General features: G+C 39.2%; 1 protein-coding gene across 4 annotated transcripts in view; it reads left to right on the top strand.

The window, feature by feature from the left end:
- The window catches only part of ABCC5 (ATP binding cassette subfamily C member 5), a 43,139-nt gene that overhangs the window by 4,037 nt on the left and 14,254 nt on the right, over nucleotides 1-24,848 (top strand). For 2 of the 4 annotated variants that reach the window (XM_084292069.1, XM_084292071.1), the window contains exons 3-16: nucleotides 9,014-9,174; nucleotides 9,414-9,569; nucleotides 10,286-10,433; nucleotides 15,087-15,320; nucleotides 15,433-15,606; nucleotides 16,753-16,900; nucleotides 17,389-17,537; nucleotides 18,181-18,288; nucleotides 20,052-20,402; nucleotides 22,012-22,083; nucleotides 22,181-22,305; nucleotides 22,876-22,948; nucleotides 23,370-23,573; nucleotides 24,247-24,390. In XM_084292069.1, the coding sequence (XP_084148195.1) occupies nucleotides 9,014-9,174; nucleotides 9,414-9,569; nucleotides 10,286-10,433; nucleotides 15,087-15,320; nucleotides 15,433-15,606; nucleotides 16,753-16,900; nucleotides 17,389-17,537; nucleotides 18,181-18,288; nucleotides 20,052-20,402; nucleotides 22,012-22,083; nucleotides 22,181-22,305; nucleotides 22,876-22,948; nucleotides 23,370-23,573; nucleotides 24,247-24,390 (2,247 nt within the window). Of the gene's footprint in view, nucleotides 1-9,013; nucleotides 9,175-9,413; nucleotides 9,570-10,285; nucleotides 10,434-12,247; nucleotides 14,624-15,086; nucleotides 15,321-15,432; nucleotides 15,607-16,752; nucleotides 16,901-17,388; nucleotides 17,538-18,180; nucleotides 18,289-20,051; nucleotides 20,403-22,011; nucleotides 22,084-22,180; nucleotides 22,306-22,875; nucleotides 22,949-23,369; nucleotides 23,574-24,246; nucleotides 24,391-24,848 lie in introns of those variants that run through there. The other 2 variants (XM_084292070.1, XM_084292072.1) reach the window with 2 other exon arrangements.

The following is a 24,848-nucleotide window of genomic DNA, read 5'->3' as shown; positions in this document are numbered from 1 at the left end:
AGCAGGTGTTCATGACCATAGTGGGAAAGAACTTGCAATTTCTCCTTTAGAAGCTCACATGCTGTTCAGTCACAGCCTTGAAGATCACTTTGTTGAAAGATAGGACGTTTTTAAGCAAGCTTCCTAGAATAACAATTGAAATCATTGCCATATAAGTAGGTCTAATCTAACGTTTCCTGGTGCTTAATGGGAAAGTTGCTATAGAAATTTAGACCTCTGAAATAGTTAGGCACTCTGGGACTGAAATTCAAAAACACGCTTTTTATTCATGAATAAGTATCTGCAGTATGCTTTTAACAATTGATTTTTTAAGTCTTTGTTGGAGACCTCAAAATACAGCTTATAAAGTAGTCTTAACTACATGTTCCCAATGTATAATACCATGCTAATTGGCGTTATTGTATATGGAGGCACTGATCTTCTGAATGAAGATAACTGCTAGAGGTACTTGCTGCTGAGCACTATAATCAGTAGACTTCACCTGTAAGAATGAAAATTTACCTGTGAATGGAAATTAAAGGACGCTTTTGAAATACTGATTTATACTTGTACCTTTAGGACTTCTTGTTCCCAAACACTTGTGTTCTTCAAGTTGTATCTGAAATAATTGTACTCCTTTCTAACAGAAACAGTGTGCCCTGAGAAGCAGGGCAGACCTCACTGTGTCCATCAAATATACCATAAAATGACAGATGAGGAAGGGAAACTTGTTCTGAAAGTGTTTTTGGAATAGCCTGGTCTCAAATGTAGACTTCTGTGCATGTTTCTGATGGAACAGCAGGTGAGCAAGTACTTTGTTCTCCTACCCCATCCCATTTGCAACTACAGAAGAAGAGAGGAAAAAGCTTATTCTCATGATATGCGATGTTTATGAGAATTCAACTATTGAGATTCTAGTCTCAATGTTAATAATGTTAATGCTAGTGCAGGAATGTGCAAACTGTACTCCAAGCTGTTACTGGAATATAAAGTTTGGGATTAGATTCTAGCTGCTGGTACATAGTGACTGTCTACAGCACCTGTGGTAAGCCTCCAGTTAATATTGTTGCATTACACTGGGCACTGCTGAGCTGTTCAGGTTACTTGAAACATGCAGGAAAAAATGTTGCTAACTTCAGGCAGGGGAAGCACAGCTAATATTCCTGTCCTCATCTTGATCTCTTATTTTTCAGGTGTCTGACAGCTTTTGCCAGGCAACAGGGAATGTGATCAGGACTTGCTGGAGTTGATGTAAATCCTTCAAGCACTGGTAGCCTTGAAGTGATTTATCACTGGCTGTCCACTAGTCAGATCAGCTCTGCCTCTCAACCTCTCTGGAACATCTGGAGTGTCTGAACAACTGGGTTGAACACCCTAAATAGGGATATGAATGTAGCCTGGGTACTAATGCCTCAGCACTCCATGCTTGGAGCAGCCTTTCTAGACAACTTAATTACAAGCTTTTAGTTGTGGCCAAAGCTGCTGGGTGTCTGCATTTTCTAGAAATCTTCGAATCATGACCTAATGAGCACAAAGCTAAGAATCACAGCCTGAGTGGGCTACTGGGGGCTCTAGGCTCTTGTGGTCTCTGCACAAAGATATTGCTAAATGGCTGGCTCGGAGGTTATGGTTAGAAGCTGTGGTAGCTTGAGCTGATGTCTGTGTTCACTGCATGACAAGGTAAAACTGCAGTTGAACAAGATGTTAGAATCATTTTAACTGTCACCCGGCTAAACAGTATAACTGGCTGTGCTTGGAGAGATGTGCAAGGGAAGAACAGATCTGGATGTGTTTCTGAAACTTCTAACAGCTGCCATTATACTGCCTGCTGCTTGAGAATCTCCCATCTGTTAATGATAGGCTGCACACAAATGCAGTGTTGGATACCTGATTTTCTCAGGTCATAGCTGTGTAGAAGGTGAGGGAGTAGTTTTATAGAAACATTACCTGAATAATGTTTAAAAAAAAAAAAAAAAACAACAACAACAAACTGACACAGGTACAAATGTATAATGAGATCTGAGTTCTTATAGTTAATGACTTAAATGTAGAACTTGAAATTCAGATTTTAGTGTAATGTGCAGTCTGACTGCAGGAGATACTTATTTCCTGGAGCTATTTTGATAACAATTAAGCTTTTAAGCTTCCAATTTCTGTATTGTCGTTCTACTTTTCTACTAAGTAAAAAGAAAATTGCCCTGTGATGTTTGGAAGCCTTATATGAAAGGCTACACTAGGTGAGGTATGATCCTCTGTGGATCCTGCTTCAGTATATTCTCCTGCTGTGAACAAGCTGCTGCAGTGTAAGGGCATTGATGCAATAAGTATGTGATAAGCTCACATAATGAGTTCAATAAGGCAAATTCCAAGTGCCTATATACCAAAGGTGTACTTTTCTATAAATGCTAATTTCTGCTTAAGTGTCAAAGGGAAACAGAACTTTAAACTACACCTTGCCAATATTTGTTACCCTTAAGCTTAAACACAATTAGACTTTGTGCAAAGGCAAAAATTCGTGCTACTTTCTACAGATTCATTAATTCCATGTTATATCTAAAGGTTGAAGCAAACTATTGTGATTAGTCATGTTCTCTCATGCTGCTGCTCAGGTACTCTCTAATTTGACACAAGGGATCCCTGACTGGGTGCCTGGTGAATATTTTAAGCTGAACCTCTAACCACTTGGAGGACAGCACAGAGGTTGCATGACTGCCTCAATTTATGTACAGATAGCTGAGAAAGGAGCACAAGTTATTGAAAGTTTACCTGGAATCTACCTATATCTGAAAAGTCTTACACTTATTACTAAGAGGAATAAAAACGCAAAATTCTTCACTGGTCAGAGACATGCTAGTGGAACAACAGTATTCTGGCTAATTCATGGCTTCTACTTAGTCAGCTGTCTTTAATCCTTTCCCTAAATCTTAGCCATGTAATTAAAATCTTAACCATGTAATTAAAGCCTTGAATCTGGCTACTTGCTGCCATTGTCTTTTACTGCTGTCTATTGCTGTTCCTTTGTCAACAGCTGGCTTGTAAACCAGTCTGCTCATGACTGAAAGCGGGCAGGGAATATCTCTTCCTTTGAAGAGATACTGCAAACTTTCCTTCACTGTGGTGTTCCGTATTAGTGCTTGAGCCACTGCCCTATGGCTGTCATGGGAATTCAATAGCATAGACTTCAGTAGTGCCAGGAGGATTTAATGGATCTGGAGAACTGAACTTGAAATGAGACAAAACTTGTTCATGCAGGGAGTTCTGATGCTCTGAGGCACTGAGGTGGTTGTTAGTCTTTGAACTCTCATATCCTGGTGCTGAGGAGTAGCCACTGGATCCTGCTGTGACCAGGCTGTTCCACAAACCATCTACATTTTGATCCTATTTGAGGAGTAAGGTTAAAAGTCTGTCAGTCAACTTATGCTTGGAGCCTTGAGGTATTTTTTAGATTACTGATTCATTTGCCAATTGGGTGGGGTGTCGCTTGCATGTGTTGGTATAGGAAGGAGAACTGAGTGAAAGGCTGTATCAGGCTTGATAAATGTTATGATGTCAGGGCTTGTGCTCCCATTCTTTGGTGGTTTCATGCCACACCAGTTTGAGTTTCTGGATCTTCCTGGTGTTGTCCTAAATTGATATCTTCTCTTGTGACCTAGTTCAGGTATGGCCTGAGGAAAGAATTAGTGGAAGAACAGCAGCAGTTTGCGTGTGGTTCAGGGTAATAGAGCTTACCTGAGCAAGTCAGGAACCAACTCCTCAGCCTGTGCTGTGCCAGTATGATTGCTTATTGAGGTGTTTCCTGGCTTTGTGGTCAAGATGTGTATGGGTTGTTAGTTCTGAGGGGAAACTTACAGTTAAGGCTGATCACTATTTCTCGTTCTGCAGGAGGTCTGCTGTTACTGCATGACAGCATGCATCAACTGTCCAGCTTCAGTGCTGCATGAGTGTACAGCCTCATCTCTGAGTGAATCCCATACTGGTTTGTATATGAAATACAAGATGTGGATTCATGCACACCAGAAGCCTGACTAGGGACACAGCTGCTGTTTAAAAAACAATCCCCAAATAAAAGTGACATGCTGAACCTCATTTCTTGGATTATAGGAATAAGTGGGTTTGCCAGGGAAGAGTTTAGAACACCTCACCTCAGGGCTAATACTTGCCAGAATTCAAAGACAAGGTCAAATAAGCAATGTTCCCAGGAAAAAATGAATGTACCTGACCTCAGCAAGGACTCTGTGTGCATCAAGACGTGGTTAATATTCAGGCTCATCACAAACATACCTGTGGTGATCTTTTCAAGGCCGTGTACCCAAACATTGACACTAAGTGCTACTGGGAGACTTCTGCTCTAACGTGGGCATGCATAAACTCAGGCTAGCTTTGAAATCATGACTCAAACACTAATTCAACTTCTGTTAGTTCTACCTCAAAAAGAACTACAGAGTTCTAATTCAGAGAAGGTTTTAAGCACTGGATCACCTACGTCTTTTCCCTGTGTGCCTGACTAGCCCTGAGCTGTATTATGCTGGTCCTGGCTTCCCATTTACCTCTTCTTACTGGGAACTTGAAGGTAGGAGTTTGGAGGCCTTCCAAGCTCTGCCTTGTAAATGCAAGAAGTGGGAGTTCCTATTCTACAGCATTGCCAGCTTGGTTCTTTACTTGAATAAAACAATTTTAACTCTGTATTATACTGAATCAACCACAATAGCTTTTGTATTCTGTCAGCTGTGAGGACTAATAAAAACCTTCCTGTGTCTGCTCTAGTTTCCTGTTGGATAGCAGAGGAGATGCAGCTTCTCTGCAGTGATCTGAGCCCTGGAAAATCATCTCCTTTACAGAAGAAACAGTAATTGTTTGGCTGTTGGGATTTGGTTTGTATGTTGACTGCATACAAACCAAATTCTTTCTCTGCAAGAGAAGTAAGGGATGGAAAATGTGTTTTGTTTGGCCTCCAAGCTTGTCTGTTTTTGCTGTTCTCATGTGATGCTACAATTATTGAACCAATAAATTGCCGCAGTCTCTGCTAAATATGAGACTGCATGTGCAAAAGGCTAGGATCTTACTCCTTCACATCTATAGCACAGCTGCCTCTGTTCTCTTCACCTGCTTCACCATCTTCACAGAAATAAATGCCCATGTTCTCGGCTTACAAGGAAATGTCTAAAAAGCTGCTGTTTCCCTTTCACTTGCCTTTCTGCATAATCTATAGAAAACGTGTGTCAGGAAGAACATCTGTTTTGCCTGTATCTGACTTCCTGTGTTTGGCAGCTTGGCTCCTAGGTTTTATGAGTTTTCACGACCTTCTTACATGATCTTGCTGTAAAGATTATGAATTTGGTACCCCTGTTTCAACTGTGGCCCCTTTCTGGCTCTGCCTCCCATCACCACATGTGCGTGCCATCCCTATGACCAGTTTGGCCTTGTATCAGAGAGCCCTTATAGTGGGTGCTGGAGGCTTTTGTTGCTCCCCATTTGCAGGCAGTCAGAGGGCAGGTGAGCTGCGGGAGCAGCACCAGCTCTGCTTAGCTTTCTCTGCCTGACTGCTGGCTGTGGAGGTAGAAGAACAAAACAAGATCATATGTGTAGCAATACTTCCTCAGGATACTCAATAGAGTACAGCCAGGGATTGTTGTTAGGATTAAAAGCTGAACTGTATTCCTCATCTAGAGTCCCTTGTCTGTTCAGTCCTACCAGCCTGCACCTCTGTGTGCCACACCTTTACCTAACGCGGAGTGCAGGACCCTTGCCCTCTGTCAGAAGCTGCCTGTGGTTGCAGAAACTATTTGTGGGCCACTATCTGTGAATAAAATGCTGGGAAACGATCTCTGTTGCTTTCTGTCACATGTTTAAGTGAGCCGTGATGTATTTCTTCTGTGCGAGTTCAATTCTCCCATCTTTAGTCCATTTATATGCTTGATCTTTACAACATCCTGTGATAGGGAATTCAGAATTTAAGCATGCCTTGTGTGAATAGCATTAATTTCACCCAGTGTTCAGGTTCTTTTGTTGGAAGATCAGCCAGTGATCGTTCCCTACTTCTCTTCATGTCATTCACGACTTTATGGGCCTCTCAAGTACCTTATCTTTGTTCCTCTCCTTTACTAGCTGAAAAGTCTTAAATTTCTGCGTGAGTGGAAGCTGTTCCCATCCTAACTGCTGTCATTGTTCATACAAAGTCATTTTAAGTATAGCACCATTTCTGAACTGAAGCATTGGGGTACTGACTGGTGTTCAAAAAGGGGGCAAACCCTAGGTTTTGGAAGTGGTGTGGTATTGTTCATGCTTTCTTCATTGTCTTTTTGCCTTTATGATGATGCTGAGTAGTGAGCTGCTGTTTTTTAAGAAATGACAATGTTGTTTGTTTTCTCCTGGTTAGTGTTAATCTCTAATTTAGACTTGTTTTTTGTTAACATTACTTTGGCGTTACTAATACAGGGCTTTAGTACCAGTTACGTGGCTTTTACTGGTATGCTGAGAAGCTGCTGAATTACAAGAAGCCCTTGATAGTGCAGCTAGTAACAAGATTTATGAGGCACGTGTTTCAAGAGCAGTGCTGGCGCCTGTTCCATCACATTGCTAAAGTCTTCTTTAGAATTTTAGTTTCTGAGAAAACTGCGTGTGCAAGCAGGCGCTCAGGATATCATCAGTTGATGAACACTTGAAAAAAGGCTAGGGGTTCATAAACTTATATAATTAAGTGTTGGGCTTCTGACTTGTTTTTCTATTTCAGCTTTTACTCCAGAAATGCACAGTAGAAGTGCTTAGGAGTCTCACTTCTCCCTGCTAAACTGTAGGCTTTGGAGACTTTATAATTCGACACAAAACTGTAATCTTTCTTGTACAGTAGGGTGGTGCGTTTGTTTCTTGATAATCATACGTGTGGGATTTTGGCAGCTTTGCCAAGACTGAGTTGCAGAATCTTCTCAGCTAGGGGTTTGTGCTTATACTTCCCCGTGTGTCAAGAGATTGCAAAGGCCTTTAGGAGGCAGTGCCCTAGTCATTTATCAATTTATCAATTTATTTTCCACATTTGCTAAGACAATCCTGTTGAGCACCTCTAGAGAGTTTAATTGTTTTTCACAGTGAGTGAACATTATCTTTGGACTGCTTAAAAACGCAGGATCTTGCAGTTGTGCTTTCTTATTAAAAATGTTCCCGCTTGTAAGCGGTGAACAACTTTACATTTATCCTGATGTTTTTGAATTTGGGAGACTCCTTTTGGACTCCAAGGCCCTTTCTGTGTGCTCTGAAAAACAATGAATCTGCAAATAGCCTGTGGCACAGCATATTGTCAACAGGGCAGGGTGTTTGGGCAGATGTGCCTGAGGGTCTTGCAAGTGGCAGAACGAAGCCAATTAGCTATGAATTCCTCCTGCTGTATCCAGGAAAGTGGTGGTGCACAGCTTCCCTCCTGCTGAGTCCTTTGAGACATCTTTGGCAGCTCCCATATTAATGCTGATTAGGGGAGATTTGGTAAGGAGGTGTGGCCCTTAGTGAGTCAGTAATTTAACAGAAATTGAGAAATCTTTTAATTCCGATTTTGTTACATATTTTGAGGCACAACATGTGTCAGAATCTTGTCGTGTTCTTTTGTTTTCTAATTATCCTGGCTTGTTTTATAATCATGCTTTAGATTTAGATCATGTTTTTTGAGCCCCGGACCATGGGTTGTTGACAAAGTTGTTAAATAGTGCTTAGGCAGTATTTAAGCACTTGGTTAAATAAACAAAGGGCAGATTTATACTGTCATTATCGATTTCCTGCTCTCGCCCCTTTGCATGAGTAGAAGCTAATTGTCTTAATGTGCTATATGCTTGGATAGTAACATAGGACAGGCTAAGTCTCTGACAAAAACTATGCAATGCAAGGTTAGGAATCAATTGCTGGCTATTGATGGCCATTTAAGGCTTTGGGTATTGTGTTCTTAGGAGGCTGCAAGGCAGTTACAGTTGTTTAAAAAAAAAATAATAATAATGAAATAACTTTGTCCTGGGAAGGCCGCTAATAAGGATAAGCATGGTACCTTGGCATGGTGGTGGGATGAGATGATCTTTACAGATTCTCTGGTATCTCTGTTTACAAAACGGACAGGGAGATTTCTACCTTAGAGTTCACAAAGTAACTCATTTTCAAAGAACCAGAAAACAAACAGATAACACGACTCTGCAATAGATGGCCCATGAAGTTAGCAGGACCTGCAGTGAGCCCTCTGCAAGCGTTAGATAGTGAGCTTATCTCCTCAGATACTTTTGCCACATCGAGCTTCTGATCGAAAGGTTCGTTTGAACTCTGCAAAATTTTGGTTTCTCCATATCATTGCTATTTACTTTCTCCTGTTAGATTAGAATTTAAAGTCTGCCTTTTACTAGGGCTGTGGGAAAACTCTCCTGAGATAAGGCTTGCCGTTTAAATGTCTGGTAATACAGTTGCTGAGCCACAGAGAAGTATGTATGGCTGGGAGCAGGAAGAATTGCCATATTTCTTGTTGCCTTTAGGGAGAAAGAGAAAAATCAGGAAACATGATAAAGTACATACCAGTTTGCATGATACATATTTTTCTTTTGATGTAACCCAAGGTATTTTGGAAGAAGTTTACTAGTATTCTGATAATAATCTGACTTTTCTGTGGCTAAGAATATCTAGATTATACTAAGAGGGTGCAAGTTCATCAAGTCTGAACTGTACTGTATAAACCAGTCATTGATTCCCCAAATTTACAAAGAACTAATGGTGTGCGTTTTTTTTTATTATTTTCTTCCATCATATTTCATTTCCCTGAAGCATTTGGTCCTGTGACAATACACAAGATCGATCTATTTATTACACAGATGCAGTACTGGTGTTAATGTACATTATGCAGATCCATGATGTGTGTGCCTTCCATGTTTTTGCCACCAGGCTGAAACCCGTCCTCTAAGACATCAAATGGCAGTGGCTGATGTTGCAATGACTTACAGAAATAAGAGGTGTAAAGTTGCAGGTGTCCTGGACTTCAAGCATAGCTTTGAACTCTGACTGTTCTTTCTTATAAAAGCAGATTGAATGCCAGGATGCCTTGGAAGCAGCTGCTCGCGCAGAGGGCCTCCCACTGGATACCTCCGTGCATTCCCAGCTGAGAATGCTGGATGAAGAGCATCACAAGGGCAAATACCACCATGGCCTGAATGTGCTGAAACCCATACGGACTACTTCCAAGTAAGCCTTGAGGCTGCAGGAGAACTGATACAGTATCTGCTTTTCAAACCAGCTAAAAAGTAGATTTGTATCTGTATTTCTGCTGACTGGTACTGGAAATGCTGGAATTTGTTTGGCAAATGCAACTTGCATGGCCATTTGGAACTCTTGAGTATTTTCAGTGAGAGTAGGCTTTGTTTTTTCTCAATGATTTGCAATTCTGTTTCCTTTTCACTTATTTCAGTTTTTTTTTCTTTTAGACACCAGCACCCTGTTGATAATGCTGGGCTTTTCTCCTGCATGACCTTCTCCTGGCTCACTCCTTTGGCCCACAGAGCATACAAGAAAGGGGAGTTGTTTATGGATGATGTATGGTCCTTGTCAAGGCACGAGTCTTCAGATGTCAATTGTAGAAGGTAGAAACATTTTGCTCCATATTATTTTTTTTGTTTCATTTTTTATAAGTTCACAGGTAATTATAATATTGTCCTAGATATGCAGCACAGATATTTTGTTCTGTATTTCTCAGACATAATGCAATTTTGTTTTATCCTCCTTTATACCAATTCCTCCTGCTGCATTTTCTGTACTCTTGCTGATTTCAGTGAACTTCAATCTGTCTACAGGAGCGTTTTGCAATTACTTTTTTCTGTTTTTTCTCATGTCTTTAAATTATATTTAAAAACATTATATCAAGGCTACACTGAAAAAAAACTTGTGGCGAAATGATGGAAGAAAAAAACACTTACAGAACCAGGATGATTTGAATAAGGGTCAAATCTTGCAATTAAATTAACCTTTTATGGCTAATGAGAATTCTTCTCAGCTTTTAACTCTACAACTATTCTATCAGACCAGCAAAAAAAGGTGGTGATAAGAGCTTAGATAGCCAGACAGAATGCCAGATTGCCAGACAAAGCTTAAGATAGCCAAAGAGACTGAGCAAAGAAAAAAAAAAGGCATTGTGTTTTTTGTCCCTCTCTTCAGTACAAATACCACAATATAGATATTTCAAGATGCAGAGATTTCTCTTTACCTCATAAAATAAACCATGTATTTACAGTTTTTACAGAGATGTGCCTATGAGATTGTACCTTTTATTGCAGTGAAAATTGCATTCTGTTTTTCTTAGGCTGGAGAGATTGTGGCAGGAAGAACTGAAAGAATGTGGGCCCGATGATGCTTCTCTCCGGAGAGTTGTGTGGATTTTCTGCCGCACCAGACTCATCATTTCCATAGTGTGTCTGATGATCACGCAGCTCGCGGGTTTTAGTGGACCAGTAAGTAATTTCCATCCTTTTTTTAACAACCCCAGAGGGCTTCATCTCATGGCCAACTGTAAAATATTAAGGTTTCATTGCAGGATCACTTAAATGTTTTGACTAGCTAGAAATGTTGGGGCAAAATTCCAGAGTCATATGATATTCCAAGATAGGTTTCCTACAGCTGGAGGATCAGTTGCTGAATACCAAGGCCAAGTTCTTGGAGAAGGGAGGGGGACTTTAGATATCTTGGAGGAAATGCACACCTGTTTTTTCTCTTTGCTTTTGAGTATAGTTTAAAGTTCTTCCTTAACTGGTATGTGGTCTTTTTGCATAAAATTTTTACATGCAGGTATTTTATTTCTGTTTTGAAATTCTGTAAGTTTATCTTGTAATAAAACACAGTCTGATAAAACACTAATCTTAGACTATTGGCGTTAATAGCACAGTCTTCAAGAGATGGAACCAAACAGTTTTATTAGAGCGCTACATTTTTAAGTAGCAAGTTTCCAGAAATCTGTGAGTATAGTGTTTCCTGATGCTACAGAGGACGGTCAGACAGATTTTATGTAGAATTTGTTAGAGTATGTTATTGCCTTTAGGAACTGCTGCAGTTTGTTGCTGTGGGTCGTAATGAAGATAACAACATATGGGACTTGACATTCACACCATTTTTTTTGTCACCTGTTTGTTGCACGTGCTGTGCAGATTTACAGTTGAAATTTTGACTAAATTTATTCTCTACACATTTCCCTTGAGGAGTAGGAGCAGTATTACTGCTAGTAGTACACGTTTCAGTGTGCTGGTAAGCTGAAGGTTCATTTCTTGGGTAAGTACACTTGGGTGCACTGTTAGGTGAAATGTCTTTTTAAAAATGTTTTCCAGTTTTTAAATGTCTTATCAAAATGTTCTTCTGCTTTTTATACGTCTTTAAAGTTTGCCTTGTTTTATGTAATATGAATAACGAATGTTTCTGTGGTATTGTTTTCATGGTAATAATTTGGCTTGTATTAATTATAAAATGTCTGAACATATTTCGGTAATAACATATCATGTTTAAGGTTTTAACAGCACTAGCTTTCCCCAAGAAGAGCTTCTGTCATTGTTTCACTACAGGGCTTTAGTAGCTGCTTTTATCTTTAGCAAAGAACTTGCAGCAGGGTATCCCTAATTTCTGTAGTGTAATCTTGATCTGTCTCAGCCAAGCTGCTGGATGAGAGCGGGAAGGGAAGGAAAAAAACAGCAAACCAACTTGGATAGGTTGGGAACTATGGTTGCAATTGATGCTCAATTTGGATAATTTAAAATTATCTATAGACCTTGCCTGTTTGCAGGCAACCTTATTCATTTCTCTGAATAAGGAACAATTCCCTCATGGTTATAATATTTGGCATGAAAAAATGAGTCTTTACCATCCCTCCTCCCTGTTTTTTAAATGGCATGCCTCATGTATATGCCTATGCTGTCTCCTCTGAAGTGTTAGTGCTTTCTTGTATTGTTACACCCTTTCAGTCACCTGAAGGTGAAAAGGGAGATCAGGAAAAGCACTTGACTTGACCTCTTGTGTTGGTGAAAACTAGCAAAATGGAGTTAAACGTTAATTAAAATTAATTAGATTTTTTGAAGTCTAATATGAGTGTCCATGACCTTGAAATGCCAGCCAACAGTGGTGGCTTTGCTCATGAGCATTGTGATGGTTATAACTGGATGGGAGTTGTTGTAGACTTCCTTTTTTTTTTTTTTTTTTTTTTTTTTTTTTGGGATATCAGATCCTTCAAGGGTCTTCCTTTTATTTTATTTATTTTGATAAATTCTGCATCTGTCATGATATCCAAACCCATTACCTGGTGAGACAGCTGCATGTGTCAGACTGCCTTGTAATAACCATCAGAATGTACTAGTAGAGGTGAGATACCATTTATCTTCAGTGAATCTATGCTGCTGTCTAATCAGCTACCAAAACTTTCACATTCATTTTGAGGAACAAATAAATTTTTTTGGTTACCGAACATAGTTTAACTCCAGGTCTGAACAATGTACCTGTTTGCAACTGTTCAGAGCTATTATTCTTCCTGTTTGGGAGATGGGGAAACTTGCTATCTTAGTGGAGTACAGCTTGACAGTTTGGTCAGTTATTGGAGGGGGGAGTGGTAAGCTGTTGGAGGTAAGTTTCCCGATTTCCCAGTTGGCTCCAGTTGCAGCCTGCCCCGTGTTTTTGCACGCTGGCTGCAGTGGGGATGCCCGCGCTGCAGTGGGACCAGTGACAGAAGCTGTTCTTTAGAATTTTCAGGATGGCTGTTTTCTGCGTCAGAATGAGACAGTCCTGCTGGGCAGAGCCAACGCCAAGAGCAAAGGTAAGGTAAAGTTTATTCAATGAGAATGCTTAAGACAGCCAAGCAGCTAGTACCAACTCCTACGGTAATAGTCACAGGAATTCCTTTTTACCGTTAGATTCAGTTTTAGTTTTTTGTACTACAACTTTTCCTGTTCTGTAAATAACTTTATGCTGGATTTCATTAAACTAGTTTGAATTGCAGTAGTACGTGCTTAGATGTAAATGTTAATTGTGTCACTTTTTTCCATTCCCTTTTCAAAATTCTTTAATCTGCTGTTTCCTCTTTCTTTCATCTGGGAAAAAAAAAGGGGTATAATGTAAGCTTGTCTCTATTTCATCACGGGAGATGCTGATTCTATAAAATAGTGCTGAAAAAATGCACTAAAAAGTTTTGGGAGGAATGAGACCCCAGGAAACATCTGCTTTCTTTATACATCCTCTCTTGGAGACTTTCAGCAATGCTGTGGTGTGCAAGAAAATGCTTGCTGTCTGCGACCATGCTGAGTTACAGCTCGTGAGGAAAAAGGGGGCATTTTCACCCCGATGCTCAGTGACTCGGTTGCATATGTGGGATTGAATACTGGAAAAAGAAGTCAGTAATCTTCTTAGTAACTGCAAACCAACTGTATGCAGTTGTGGTCCAAACAGTGGATGTAAAACTAAATCCAAATAAGGAGAAAGTTGGAATGCAATAGATCTGTGAATGTGAGCTGCTCACATTTGTTCAGGGATCGATATGTAAATTTTCTCAGTGGCCATTCTAGAACCTGATGGACATCTGGCTTTAATTCACACCTATGAAAATGAAAGAGGAAAATTATTTACAGCATGTTTCCTTGGTTCTGACACGCAGAATTATTTTCCTCAGAACAGATGAGTTTGATCTCCATTTTTTTCCTGTTACTTGGTGCTGGGCTGTAGCTTTCAATACCTTTGCTGAAATAGTGGGGTTTTGTTTTTTCCCTCTCTCTTCAAACTATACAGAACTCTTATTTGCAAAACCTGGTTTAGCCAAGAGGACTTCAACGAACTGTGATGTGAAAGGCTTCTCAAATATTTTCTTTGGTCTCAAAATTTTTTTTTGGTTGCTTTTTGTTGTGGGCAAAGGTAATTCTCTGCTCTGTATTAGCATATCGAAAGCACCAGTATCTTAAAGCATCATTTGCTGAGAAGCTGTCTAGGAAATCTGCTTTTGCTATCTGTGAAGCCTTACTATAGCATACTTTTAAAACCAGTTTTCAGAATTTGTGCAGCCTCAGAAGCCTCCCGTGTTGGCACCTGCAAGTTTGACATCTTTTGGACTTCATGAAAAATACTGTTGTGTTTGTATTTTTATAATTCTGTGTGTAGTTTCAGTTATAGTTTGTTAGAGGCTAAGACTGTTAGATATTAACCCTTTATAATTACCCTGTATGTGCAGATTGTACATTTATACAATGCTTTACCTGTTGTACCGTGTTTGTGAGATGTTACCATTTAAGATGGCACTTTATTTCAAATAAAAGCCTGTTGTTTCTCAGTCGATAGTATTTAATATTGATGGTGATTGTGAGTTGTATGATGTTGTAATGTGCCGTTGGACCACAAAGAGCTGGAGGTGGGAATCAGTGGTTCTGGGGGCTGCATTCTTTCTGCAGGTGATATTTGAAAAGTGATTCCTGAGGTAAAGTGTTATGTTTCTGGGGGGAGAGGGCATGGGGAGGGATCGTATGGTTAATTTGTTTTCTTTTTCATTTCCCCTGCCCCCAATGATTTGTGGTATTGCGAACCTTGTGCTTTCTGCTTGTTTTTTTCTTTACTATTAAACTGCTGATGTTTATTTCCAGGAATGTTTTGCAAATGTCCTTCTCACTCTTCCCCTCTACAACTGTAGGTACATTGTTCCTTTTTATCAAATAAGCACGTTTGAAGCAAAACAAAGATAAAATAAAAAGGTCTTAATGTCACATAAAGGAATGTTTCTTAATGTGCTCAGATGTATAAGTAGTGACTATATTTTAAAACTCTTCTATATGACAATGCATTGCTTTCAGCTAACTGACAGATTTATGTTAAGTTAGAAGACACAGAGGATTATAAGTATGCCGCGAGGAATATGGTTCCAAATTAAACTTTCTTTACTTACTAAATTTGGCTCAGTGCTTGGCTCTCAGCAGGGCTTTGTTTTACAGTATTCCTTGTACTGACAACTTTTACTTCTAGAAGGAAGACGCTTTCTATTTCAAATGGCTCTCTTAAAAGCAAAGTAGCCTACTTGTTTCTAACTTAACATAAAGTTGTTGCATGGTCCTCTGGGATGATGGGGTGTTCATGCAAGTTTGCATTTCTTCCTGTAGGCGTTCGTTGTGAAACATCTTTTGGAGTATACCCAACAGAGTGAGTCCAACCTGCAGTACAGCTTGTTTTTAGTTTTTGGCATCTTTATGACGGAAATAGTGCGATCTTGGTCCCTTGCGCTAACGTGGGCCTTGAATTACCGCACGGGGGTTAGACTGCGTGGAGCTGTCTTGACAATGGCATTTAAGAAAATTCTCAAGCTGAAGAATATCAAGGAGAAGTCTCTTGGCGAGGTAAGCTGAGTATCATTTTGGAAATTGCTGGCTGAGAAAAGTTATGTAAATATATTCCTCTGAGAATTAACTGTGCCTTAAATCTAAATAATCCGCTCTGTGTGTTTTTCAGCTCATAAATGTATGTTCCAATGATGGTCAAAGGATGTTTGAAGCTGCAGCAGTTGGCAGTTTGTTGGCTGGGGGCCCTATTGTGGCCATCTTAGGAATGGTTTATAATGTAATTATTCTGGGCCCAACAGGCTTCTTGGGCTCTGCTGTCTTCATCCTCTTCTACCCAGCAATGGTAAGTTATAAAGAATTAAGACTTACTTCATTTTTCTTGGGCTAGATATATGCATAGTTGTGAATAAAGGTGTTGAAAAGTGCTAGGTTAAGCTTGTTTATGGTACTGCATATTATTGAAATTATTGCTAAAGATGATGTGAGGAGCAGAAACTTGGAAATGGGGAACTCAAAATGGTACAAAAAAAAAAAAAAAAGAAATGGAAATAGGAAAGCTAGCAGATCTGACTTTGAGATAAATATTTATAGCTAAATAAAAGTGCAGAATGTTCAGATGCTTGTGGTTGAGGTTGGAAAGACAAAAGGCCTCCATCTTGTCTACAGGGACCAAGTGTTGCATGTTTCGGTCAAGATTCATTCCTGAATTCAATAATAGGTGTTGAAAAGTGCTACATCTGGGAGGGAGGGTGCTCTTGTCTATATATTCCTGCCTCTACTTCTGCTCAGCTGTGAAATAGGCTAGTCCAAGCCAAAACTCTTTTTATCTTTATATTCATAATAAACATTTTAAAAAGCATGGCTGCAGAATACCATCAGGTCCACTGTGATGTAATTTGTGTGCAATAGGAAGGACTAAAATAATGGGAATTACCTTTTTAAAAAGGGGAATGAAGAGTGGCATTTGATTGTCTTCACCAGTTCTCTAAAACTTTACATTGTTTTAGTAAAAATGTTAATAACGTTTTACTGTCCTAGCGCAGGTATATAGTAGAAATGGATCTGGCTGCACAAAGCCCAGCTTTTTCTTTCGTCTTACGGGACCAGGTTAAAAGACTGCTTAGAATGTGTTCTAGTGTTCATTTGCTGTGAGAGTAAATTTAGTTTACCTTAAAGTTTATATAGTCTTTGTGCTTCAGAAACTGCAATGCATCTAGTGCTATTCAACACTGGTAAAAGTCCACAGCTTTATTCTCACAGATTTTGTTTTTGTTTAGACTTGCTGTCCTCAGTCTAGTGCTCAGTGCAGATGGGGTGGACGGATGTGAATGTTTCTAGCTTTCCTTTTATGTCAGAATGAAAGCATTCTTGCCTGTTTCTGAAACCCTTATTTCAGATGGAAAATTTGCTTTGAATAGTAATACAGAGGGGCTGAATGTACTTGCTCTGAGTTTTCACTAATGTTGCATGGTGTTATTTTTTGTTTCAGATGTTTGTATCACGCCTCACTGCTTATTTCAGAAGAAAATGTGTATCAACAACTGATGAACGTGTGCAAAAGATGAATGAAGTTCTTAATTATATTAAGTTCATTAAAATGTATGCCTGGGTCAAACCATTTTCTCAGAATGTTCAAAGTGAGTTCACAATTTGCAGATGTTTCCTTTTGTGCTGATGCCTCGCTGCTTTGGTGCATGCTTCTAGGTTAGAAACATAGATGTTGATTTACATGTGGTGTAGCAACTCTTTCATCCATCACACTCTTTGTCATGCATGGTGGGTTAGACAAACGGTCTTGCTGCTTTCTAAAGTTTTGCTTTCTAGGATAATGTTTGTTCTTGCTCTAATCCTAATTTTTTAAATTTTGTTCCAATTTTTGATAATAATATGATAACTGTTCCATTTTTAAAATGCGGTGACTTCTGGCTTATAAAGATTTACAGACCATTATAGTTTACTGCTCTATTTCTGCTCTTTTTATAGGGACATGTATGTGATAACTGCTAACACATAAAGTGTTAGGTCTCTCTTACTCAGTGTTTATAGTGCTGTGGTAGTGTATACATAAGTATACATATTCCTCTGAATCATACTTCATATTTGGTGCCATTATTCGTATTTCTAGAGATTCGTGAGGAAGAACGTAAAATCTTAGAGCGTGCAGGCTACTTCCAGAGCATCACTGTGGGTGTGGCTCCCATAGTTGTAGTCATTGCCAGTGTGGTGACTTTTTCTGTCCATATGATCCTTGGCTACGATCTTACAGCAGCTCAGGTAAGCTTATTGCAGTGGTGAAAATATTATTTACTGCATTGCTACAGTAGCTTTTCTGTTAAGTCATTTCTCTCCAGCTCATTCTTTTTTGCCTGCATGGCCAGGCCAGGTTAAGGCTCACAAAAATGGTGATCTGGTGGCTGTGACAGCAGCAGATGTAGTTATGTATTTTGCACAAAAAACTCTCTGTGCTGTTGCAGCCCTGACCTTCCTCAGAACAGGTTTTGAGATGAATGTGAACCAGCGCTTCTTTTTGCTATTCAGTTAGGACATTGGGATTACTGGATATTTTTTTTCAGTGTGCTTGGATGCAGACAGTACAGATTTGTTTTCCCTTGTGACTTAAAATAGGATATGAAGATGGATCTTCACAAGTAATAGGCTAATGCAGGATTTGCTGTCTGATATTTTCATTGGATCTACTAACACTGAAGATTTGTTCTGTTACAAAGTGCTGGGTAGATGCACTGTTTTCTGCTATTCCAGAGTACTTTGAATCTTTAAATGGTTATTCTTTGACTGTGGACCTTTTCTATGTCTTTGACTTGCTGCTATGGCAATTCAACCTTTAGAAGGTTGGAACTGCTAGTTAAGTATATTGCATCCAAATGTCATTCACTTTTTTTTTTTTTTTTTTTTTTAGGCATTCACAGTGGTCACTGTCTTTAATTCAATGACTTTTGCTCTAAAAGTAACACCTTTCTCAGTGAAGTCTCTATCTGAGGCATCTGTTTCCGTTGACAGATTTAAGGTAAGCTGTCCTTTAGTTTTGCAGTTTTAGCTGTTAGTGTGGAGTGTCGTATGTGTATAATAGATGCTAGTGGAACAACTTGATGCTATTTTATTGTATGAGGAGTTCTTTCTGTACATTTAGCACTCCATATTATTGTATTCTTCAGAAGGGATAAACAGTCAAGGGATAAACACAGTCAAGGAATATTAGAGCTTTAAGTTAGTACTGGTGTGGGAAGCAAAACAGTCAATGTTTTCAGGATTTTGATGTTGGCCACTGTCAGAGATGGGATTCAGGACTATACGGTTTGCAGTATAGTAATTCTTGCACTCTCTTAAGACCATCTGCATGAAAATGCAGTGCAACTTGTCTACAATGAAATTCCACATTTTGCCAGTGAAATTATTTTTGAAAATGTTATGTTCTATGTGGGCAGACTTTGCACAAACTAGTAAATTTTTGTTTGTAGTCATGAAAAACTGAGGCTTAGTGTTTCCAGAGCATATTGTGACTGAAATACTGGTTCCATTGTACGAATAAAATACAATTGTGACCTGACTAAAGAAAATCTATGGCAGAAAATTAAAACCCAGATAACAGAAACAATCCTATTTCATCCTTCAATTGCTGTGAATACGCTGTGTACTTTAGTATGAACTCAGAAGACAGGCCTTTATTTTGCCTTCTCTCTTGTAGACAATAGCACGTACCACTATTGCACATGGCAGAAATTTCCAAATAGGATTCCATAATATTAAGTTATATGGATTCTGTATAATGCATTCAGGAAACAAATTTGGGTGTGAGAAGAATGGAATCTGCAGAATGGTTGAGAGATCCCATTAATTTCTGAGCATTTTTGTTCAATCTTCTTCTTGGGTCAACCTCAAGCAAGCTTTCCTAAGTCCAGTTGTACTAGAGGGAATTTTTAGGGGAAGAGAAGAGTGGAAATTGTAGTACTTCCCAGTTCAAGTCTGCAAACTGTAATTTCTGTCAGGTGTGTGACATGGGGTGGGGTTACTCTAATATCACAATAAAAATGTAACTAATGTTTTGAGTCTGCAATGAGTATGAGCTTTCTTACGAATGTGTGATTCGGGCATAGCAATCTCAGGAGTAAAATAAGGCTGACAGTTAAGGAGTCTGTAGTCACAGGCTGCTTAGTTCAACACACAAGTTATGTAAGTGGAAACCATTTTATCTTGTAACTAAATTATGTGAAAAATCTCTTAATCTGTGTTGATTGTAAGTACTGATGGATGTGGTGGAAAACATGATACAATGGACTTAGTGGCTTGCTTACTCTCAAGCAGCCCTACATTTCTAAATTTGTGTGAGATGGCATTTTCCCAACCAAAGAGGTGAAGGGTAAAGGCTGAAGTCATTCCATCTTCTGTAATGAGCTGGTGCTCAGGACAAGTCAGTCACTTTTGCTCATGGTGACATCTCTGCAACCCATGTATTCTACTCCCGTGTTTTGTATCTGGAGATTGCAGAGTGGTAGTTGCAAACAGTGTTGACAGAATGAGCTCCTCTCACAGCACCCAGAGCACTGCAGTTCTTTAAAAGTCTTAGTGTATCTAAGTGTTTCCACCACATCCAGGAATGCCCTGGCCACTCAGCAGGCCCGGAGTTAGTTTACACTAATGAGCTACCTTTTGCTCTTCAGCTTTCTCCCACTGTATAGCCTGATGTGTTTTGCTGCGTGAGTGTGCCATAGGCTTGTCTCCCAGTCTTGATCAGGTGTCTCATCTTTACACCTCTCTCACAACTCCTATCAGAGTTTATTTCTAATGGAAGAGGTTCATATGATAAAGAAAAAACCAGCCAATCCTCACACCGCGATAGAGGTGAAAAATGCTACCTTGGCTTGGGACTTCTCCCATGCCAGCGTCCAGAGCTCACCAAAGTTGACCCCCAAAGTGAAAAAAGACAAGAAAGTAACCAAGGGCAAGAAAGAGAAAATGAAGCTGCAGAATGAGGGACAGCAAGCTGTGCTGGCAGAGCAGAAGGGCCATCTTCTAGTGGACAATGATGACCATCCTAGCCCCGAAGAGGAGAACAGAATCATCCACCTGGTTAACCTTCGTCTTCAGAGGACTCTCTACAACATTGACTTGGAGATAGAAAAGGTAAGAGAAGAAAGGAGAAAATCTGAGCTCTTAAAAGACCTCATTTTTAGCTGTCCCTTGGAATAGAGAGCTGTGTATTTCTGCATGAAATGGAGCATATTGCTTTTGTGCACTCCTGTAATATCCATGGCAACTGTGGTATCCAGGATGCAGTGTCTGATTTGATGTAAACAGCTGTGCCATTCTAGCAAACGGGACCTTTGCACACAGCCTATGAATCACTGCAGGATATTTAGTCTTCACATCTAATGTGTTTTTTCTGTTTGTAGCTCTCAGAACAGTCTGAGGCATTGAACTTAAAGAATAAGCAGGGCGACAGAGGTGTTGTTGAGGTGTTGGTTGATGGTTTATTCCTGCAGCCGTTTGACAATTTTGTAGGGTTTTGGCTACATTCTCAGTGAACATTTTATGTGTTTTTTAAGTGTTCTAATGGAGCATAACAGTGGTTTTTCATTGAAGAATATGCAACTAATTCTTCACTGAGAATTTTTGCACAATAGGAAGGACAAAGAAAGATTTTCAAGAAGTTAGAACCAGTTGAAGTCCTCATTGCAAGTAAGGTGTAAGCATGTGAAATGTCAAAGAAAATGAACTTCCTTAATACATGATATCTTTTACAAATGAAAAAAAAAATTGTAATCTGTTACTTGGATGCTGTAGTAACGGGATCCATGCATTTATCAGAATATTATTAGTTAAACTGTCTTGTAGTATGAGCAGAGGGATAGTTTAAAACTTAAGAGAGTTGCTTTTATTTTTAAATAATAAATAGACTTGGAAAAGGATTATATACTTGCTTCAAAATGTACATGTTAATTTACTGTCAGATGAGGAAAACTTGTAAATGAGAGTGTAACAACTTGTTCCCCAAATGCCTATATACCCTTGTTGTCCACTTGAACTTTTTTTTACAGAAGGAAGAAAAACAGTTTTGCTGAATTCATTATTTGGTTAATGTAGGTATCAGCCCATCCATTTTATTGCAGATAAGTGCTTCAAAGTGATTGGATTCCAGCTTTTTCTTGGTAGGTGGTCCTTAGCAAATTGCATCTCATAGGCAGGGAGTTTTAATGGACACGTATCCTTTATTTTTTTTTTTCCCCTTATCACACTATCACACCAACCAATAATTGTCAATTTGATTGTATGAAAGTTTTAATTTATCTGTGAACTTTTTGTTTGCTACAGTAATTTCTTTATCTTCTGATCAAGTTACAAAGATTTTTTTTTTCCTTAGTCTGAGCTGTCACCCACTGAAGTCAGTGGAAGGCCTTTGGAAACCAGCACCATGGTGTGTTCTGTTTGGGCAGGTGTTGGAGCTTTTAGCCGAGTGCAGCGTTCTCTGGGCTTGTGTTGATGGTCCAGTCAGAGGGAAACTTCTTAAAATACATTCATTTTCACCTGCAGAGTTAATTCAGTTTTAGTCCACAGTGGGATGGTATTTACTGTTTGTTTTTCGAGAGTTAAAATATTGACTGACTTGTATTTGTTTGTCCTTTTTCAGCTGTCATTAATGTCTGACTGTAAACTCTGAGATAGTACAGGTAGTCCAAATTCTGAGAAGGTTAGAGAAGTAAGTAATGAGTACCATATATTTTTTTCTGTCTAGGGAAAGCTTGTTGGAATTTGTGGCAGTGTGGGGAGTGGAAAAACTTCACTCATTTCAGCAATTTTAGGACAGGTAAGAAATTCTGTTTTGACTTCTGCTTTTCTCTTCTTGATTTCCAATTGTTTGTATTAGACATGACCTGGCATTATTGCATGATTTTGAATTCCAGATGACCTTGTTGGAGGGTAGCATTGCTGTAAGTGGAACGTTTGCATATGTGGCCCAGCAGGCCTGGATTCTCAATGCTACACTTCGGGACAACATTCTTTTTGGCAAGGAATATGATGAAGAAAGGTTTGTCAGAAATATTTGCTGATTTTCATGAAAGCTTAGTAATTCTTGGCCCAAGTGAGGGATGCAGAGTATGTTGCAGTCAAAGCCTACCTTTACTTTTGGAGTCTGCCTTTAAACTTTAAGGCTCATTTAAAAGCCTGTCTCTTGTGTTTGTGGTCACTGTGGCTGATGGCTGTCGCTGCTACTGTCATTGCTCATTTGCGGTGAGGGCTGTCTGACCTCTGTTCACAGCACTAAAGTTATATTTGTACTTGCTGTCCTTGCCTTGCCCTGTGTAAGAGCAACAACGCCTTTTCAATGAGCTGGCACCTTGTGCGTCCCTTCCCGAGTGGGGGGCATCCCTAGGCCCTATGTTAGCAATCCTTGAAAAGAAATTGCCTTTTTACCTTTCCAGAACATCAGAAGTAAGTAGCTTGTTCTTGGTTTCATCTTGGTAATCCAAGGTGGATCATTTTTTAAGGCTGCTGGAATATGTGCTATTGGTGTAGAAAGTGAAATAATGCTGTACTAGCTAGATGCTTTGGGTGGAAAAAATGTCTTCTTACTACTTACTTAATCCATCTTCTTTAGATACAACACTGTGTTGAATGGTTGCTGTCTAAGGCCTGACCTAGCCATCCTTCCAAATGGGGACCTGACAGAGGTATAAACTTATTAAACTTATATTAAGCTTATAGTAAACTATTTAGTAGATGGAGAAAAGTAAAGTTTTAATTTGCCAGATTAGACTGGAGTAAGGAGAAACATCAACCTGGTATGCATATAAGTCAAGCTGCTGAATATGCCTCAAGCTTATCAGTGCCGTAGGCTGTTGAGACTAGTGCCACGTTTTTGGCACAAATGTTGCCAGTTCCTTAGTTTTTCCTTGAGTTTGATTGTGTAACACGTTTCACAAAAAAGTATACACCTAAACTATAAAACATACATATAATATGGTATGCGTGCATCTATATGTATATACACAGAGGCATATGAAATATTACGATCTATTTAATTCCAGTCATCTCTTGTTCACGTGTTGCACAGTGCTGTAGAAATAAACTAACCTGTTTGTGTTTGTATAGATTGGTGAACGAGGGGCTAACCTGAGTGGAGGACAGCGTCAGAGAATCAGTCTGGCTCGAGCCCTGTACAGTGACAGGAGCATTTACATCCTCGATGATCCCCTTAGTGCCTTAGATGCTCATGTTGGAAATCACATTTTTAACAGTGCAATAAGGAAGCACCTGAAGTCAAAGACTGTCCTGTTCATCACTCATCAGCTTCAGGTACTACACCTCTTGTGTTTGCTTTCTTGGACTTTCTTGAAGTGCTGTTTAGTCACTTGCCTTCATGCTGGAGATTCCTGTGTCCTGGCTTGTTAGAGCACAACCTTGTCCCTCTATAGGATGTGTGGTTTAGATTTACAAACTTGCTGCAAACATGCGAAGAGCTAAGTCTAATTCTTTACTTGATACTAGTACTGTTTGATGTATGATAGGGACTGGTAATGCTTGGCTAAAGAAAATTTGTTTGATAAATTGCTATTTTGTTCAAATACACTTCTGCTAATTTGCCTTAAAGCTAGTTTATCACATCAGAAAACATTTAGTTTTGCTATCAGTAAATCAGAATTGATATATTCTGATTTTTTTTTTTGCCATCCTCTGTATAGAAATATTAATTAGCGTATTAGTATCTGCAGAGTTTAAGTATTCTGGATGGCATATTCTGTAATGGCTTGGTTTTGACAGAACATGAGAACTTTATATGTAGAGTGAGAGTAATCATGGTGATCTGGTAAATACAGGAGCTTTAAAAATCACATTCCTGTTAGCAGTGAATCAGTGTGTTTCCCTCCTGCTGTGTGCAAATGTTTATAAAATACTGAAAAGGATCATATGGGCATGTGGTGGATCACATGTAATGATGAAGGTTTGTTCTTTGTGCTGTTCTTACCAGTATCTTGTTGACTGTGATGAAGTGGTCTTCATGAAAGAAGGCTGCATTACTGAGCGAGGAAGTCATGAGGAATTAATGAATTTAAATGGGGACTATGCAACTATTTTTAATAACCTACAGCTGGGAGAGACACCACATATTGAGGTACTTGTTTTTCCATTTTAAAGCACTCTGACTTTTCTAATGAGATAAACCAAATGGCATAATTGGAAGACTGGAAAATGGCTTCACATGTTGATCTGACCAGAATGCTTCTGGTAGAATAATCTGTGCTTCATTAGCATGTTGTATTTGCAGTCACAGTTCTTATTTGGGGAACGCATAGTAGAGGTGACTCTGCCAGTGATCTCATGAGTTGAACATGTAAGAAATGTATTGTTTACTTTGGTGATGCTCAGAGCAGGAAGCTTCTCATCTCTTTTGTTGTACACCTCGCTTCTTAATTTACTTCCAAATTAACACAGACCTGGACCAGCCTTTGAAAAAACTGTTACTGATGCAACTGTATAATGGGAGTGTAACTGAAAATGCTTTTTTTTTTTTTTTGGAGGGGGAAGAAAAAAACCTTATTGATCAATACTGTTTCTGTTATGAAACAATGG

This window comes from Netta rufina (assembly GCF_964035555.1).
Source record: "Netta rufina genome assembly, chromosome: 9".
NCBI classification, from domain to species: Eukaryota; Metazoa; Chordata; class Aves; order Anseriformes; family Anatidae; genus Netta; species Netta rufina.
This window is presented reverse-complemented; position numbering and strand designations above follow the sequence as displayed.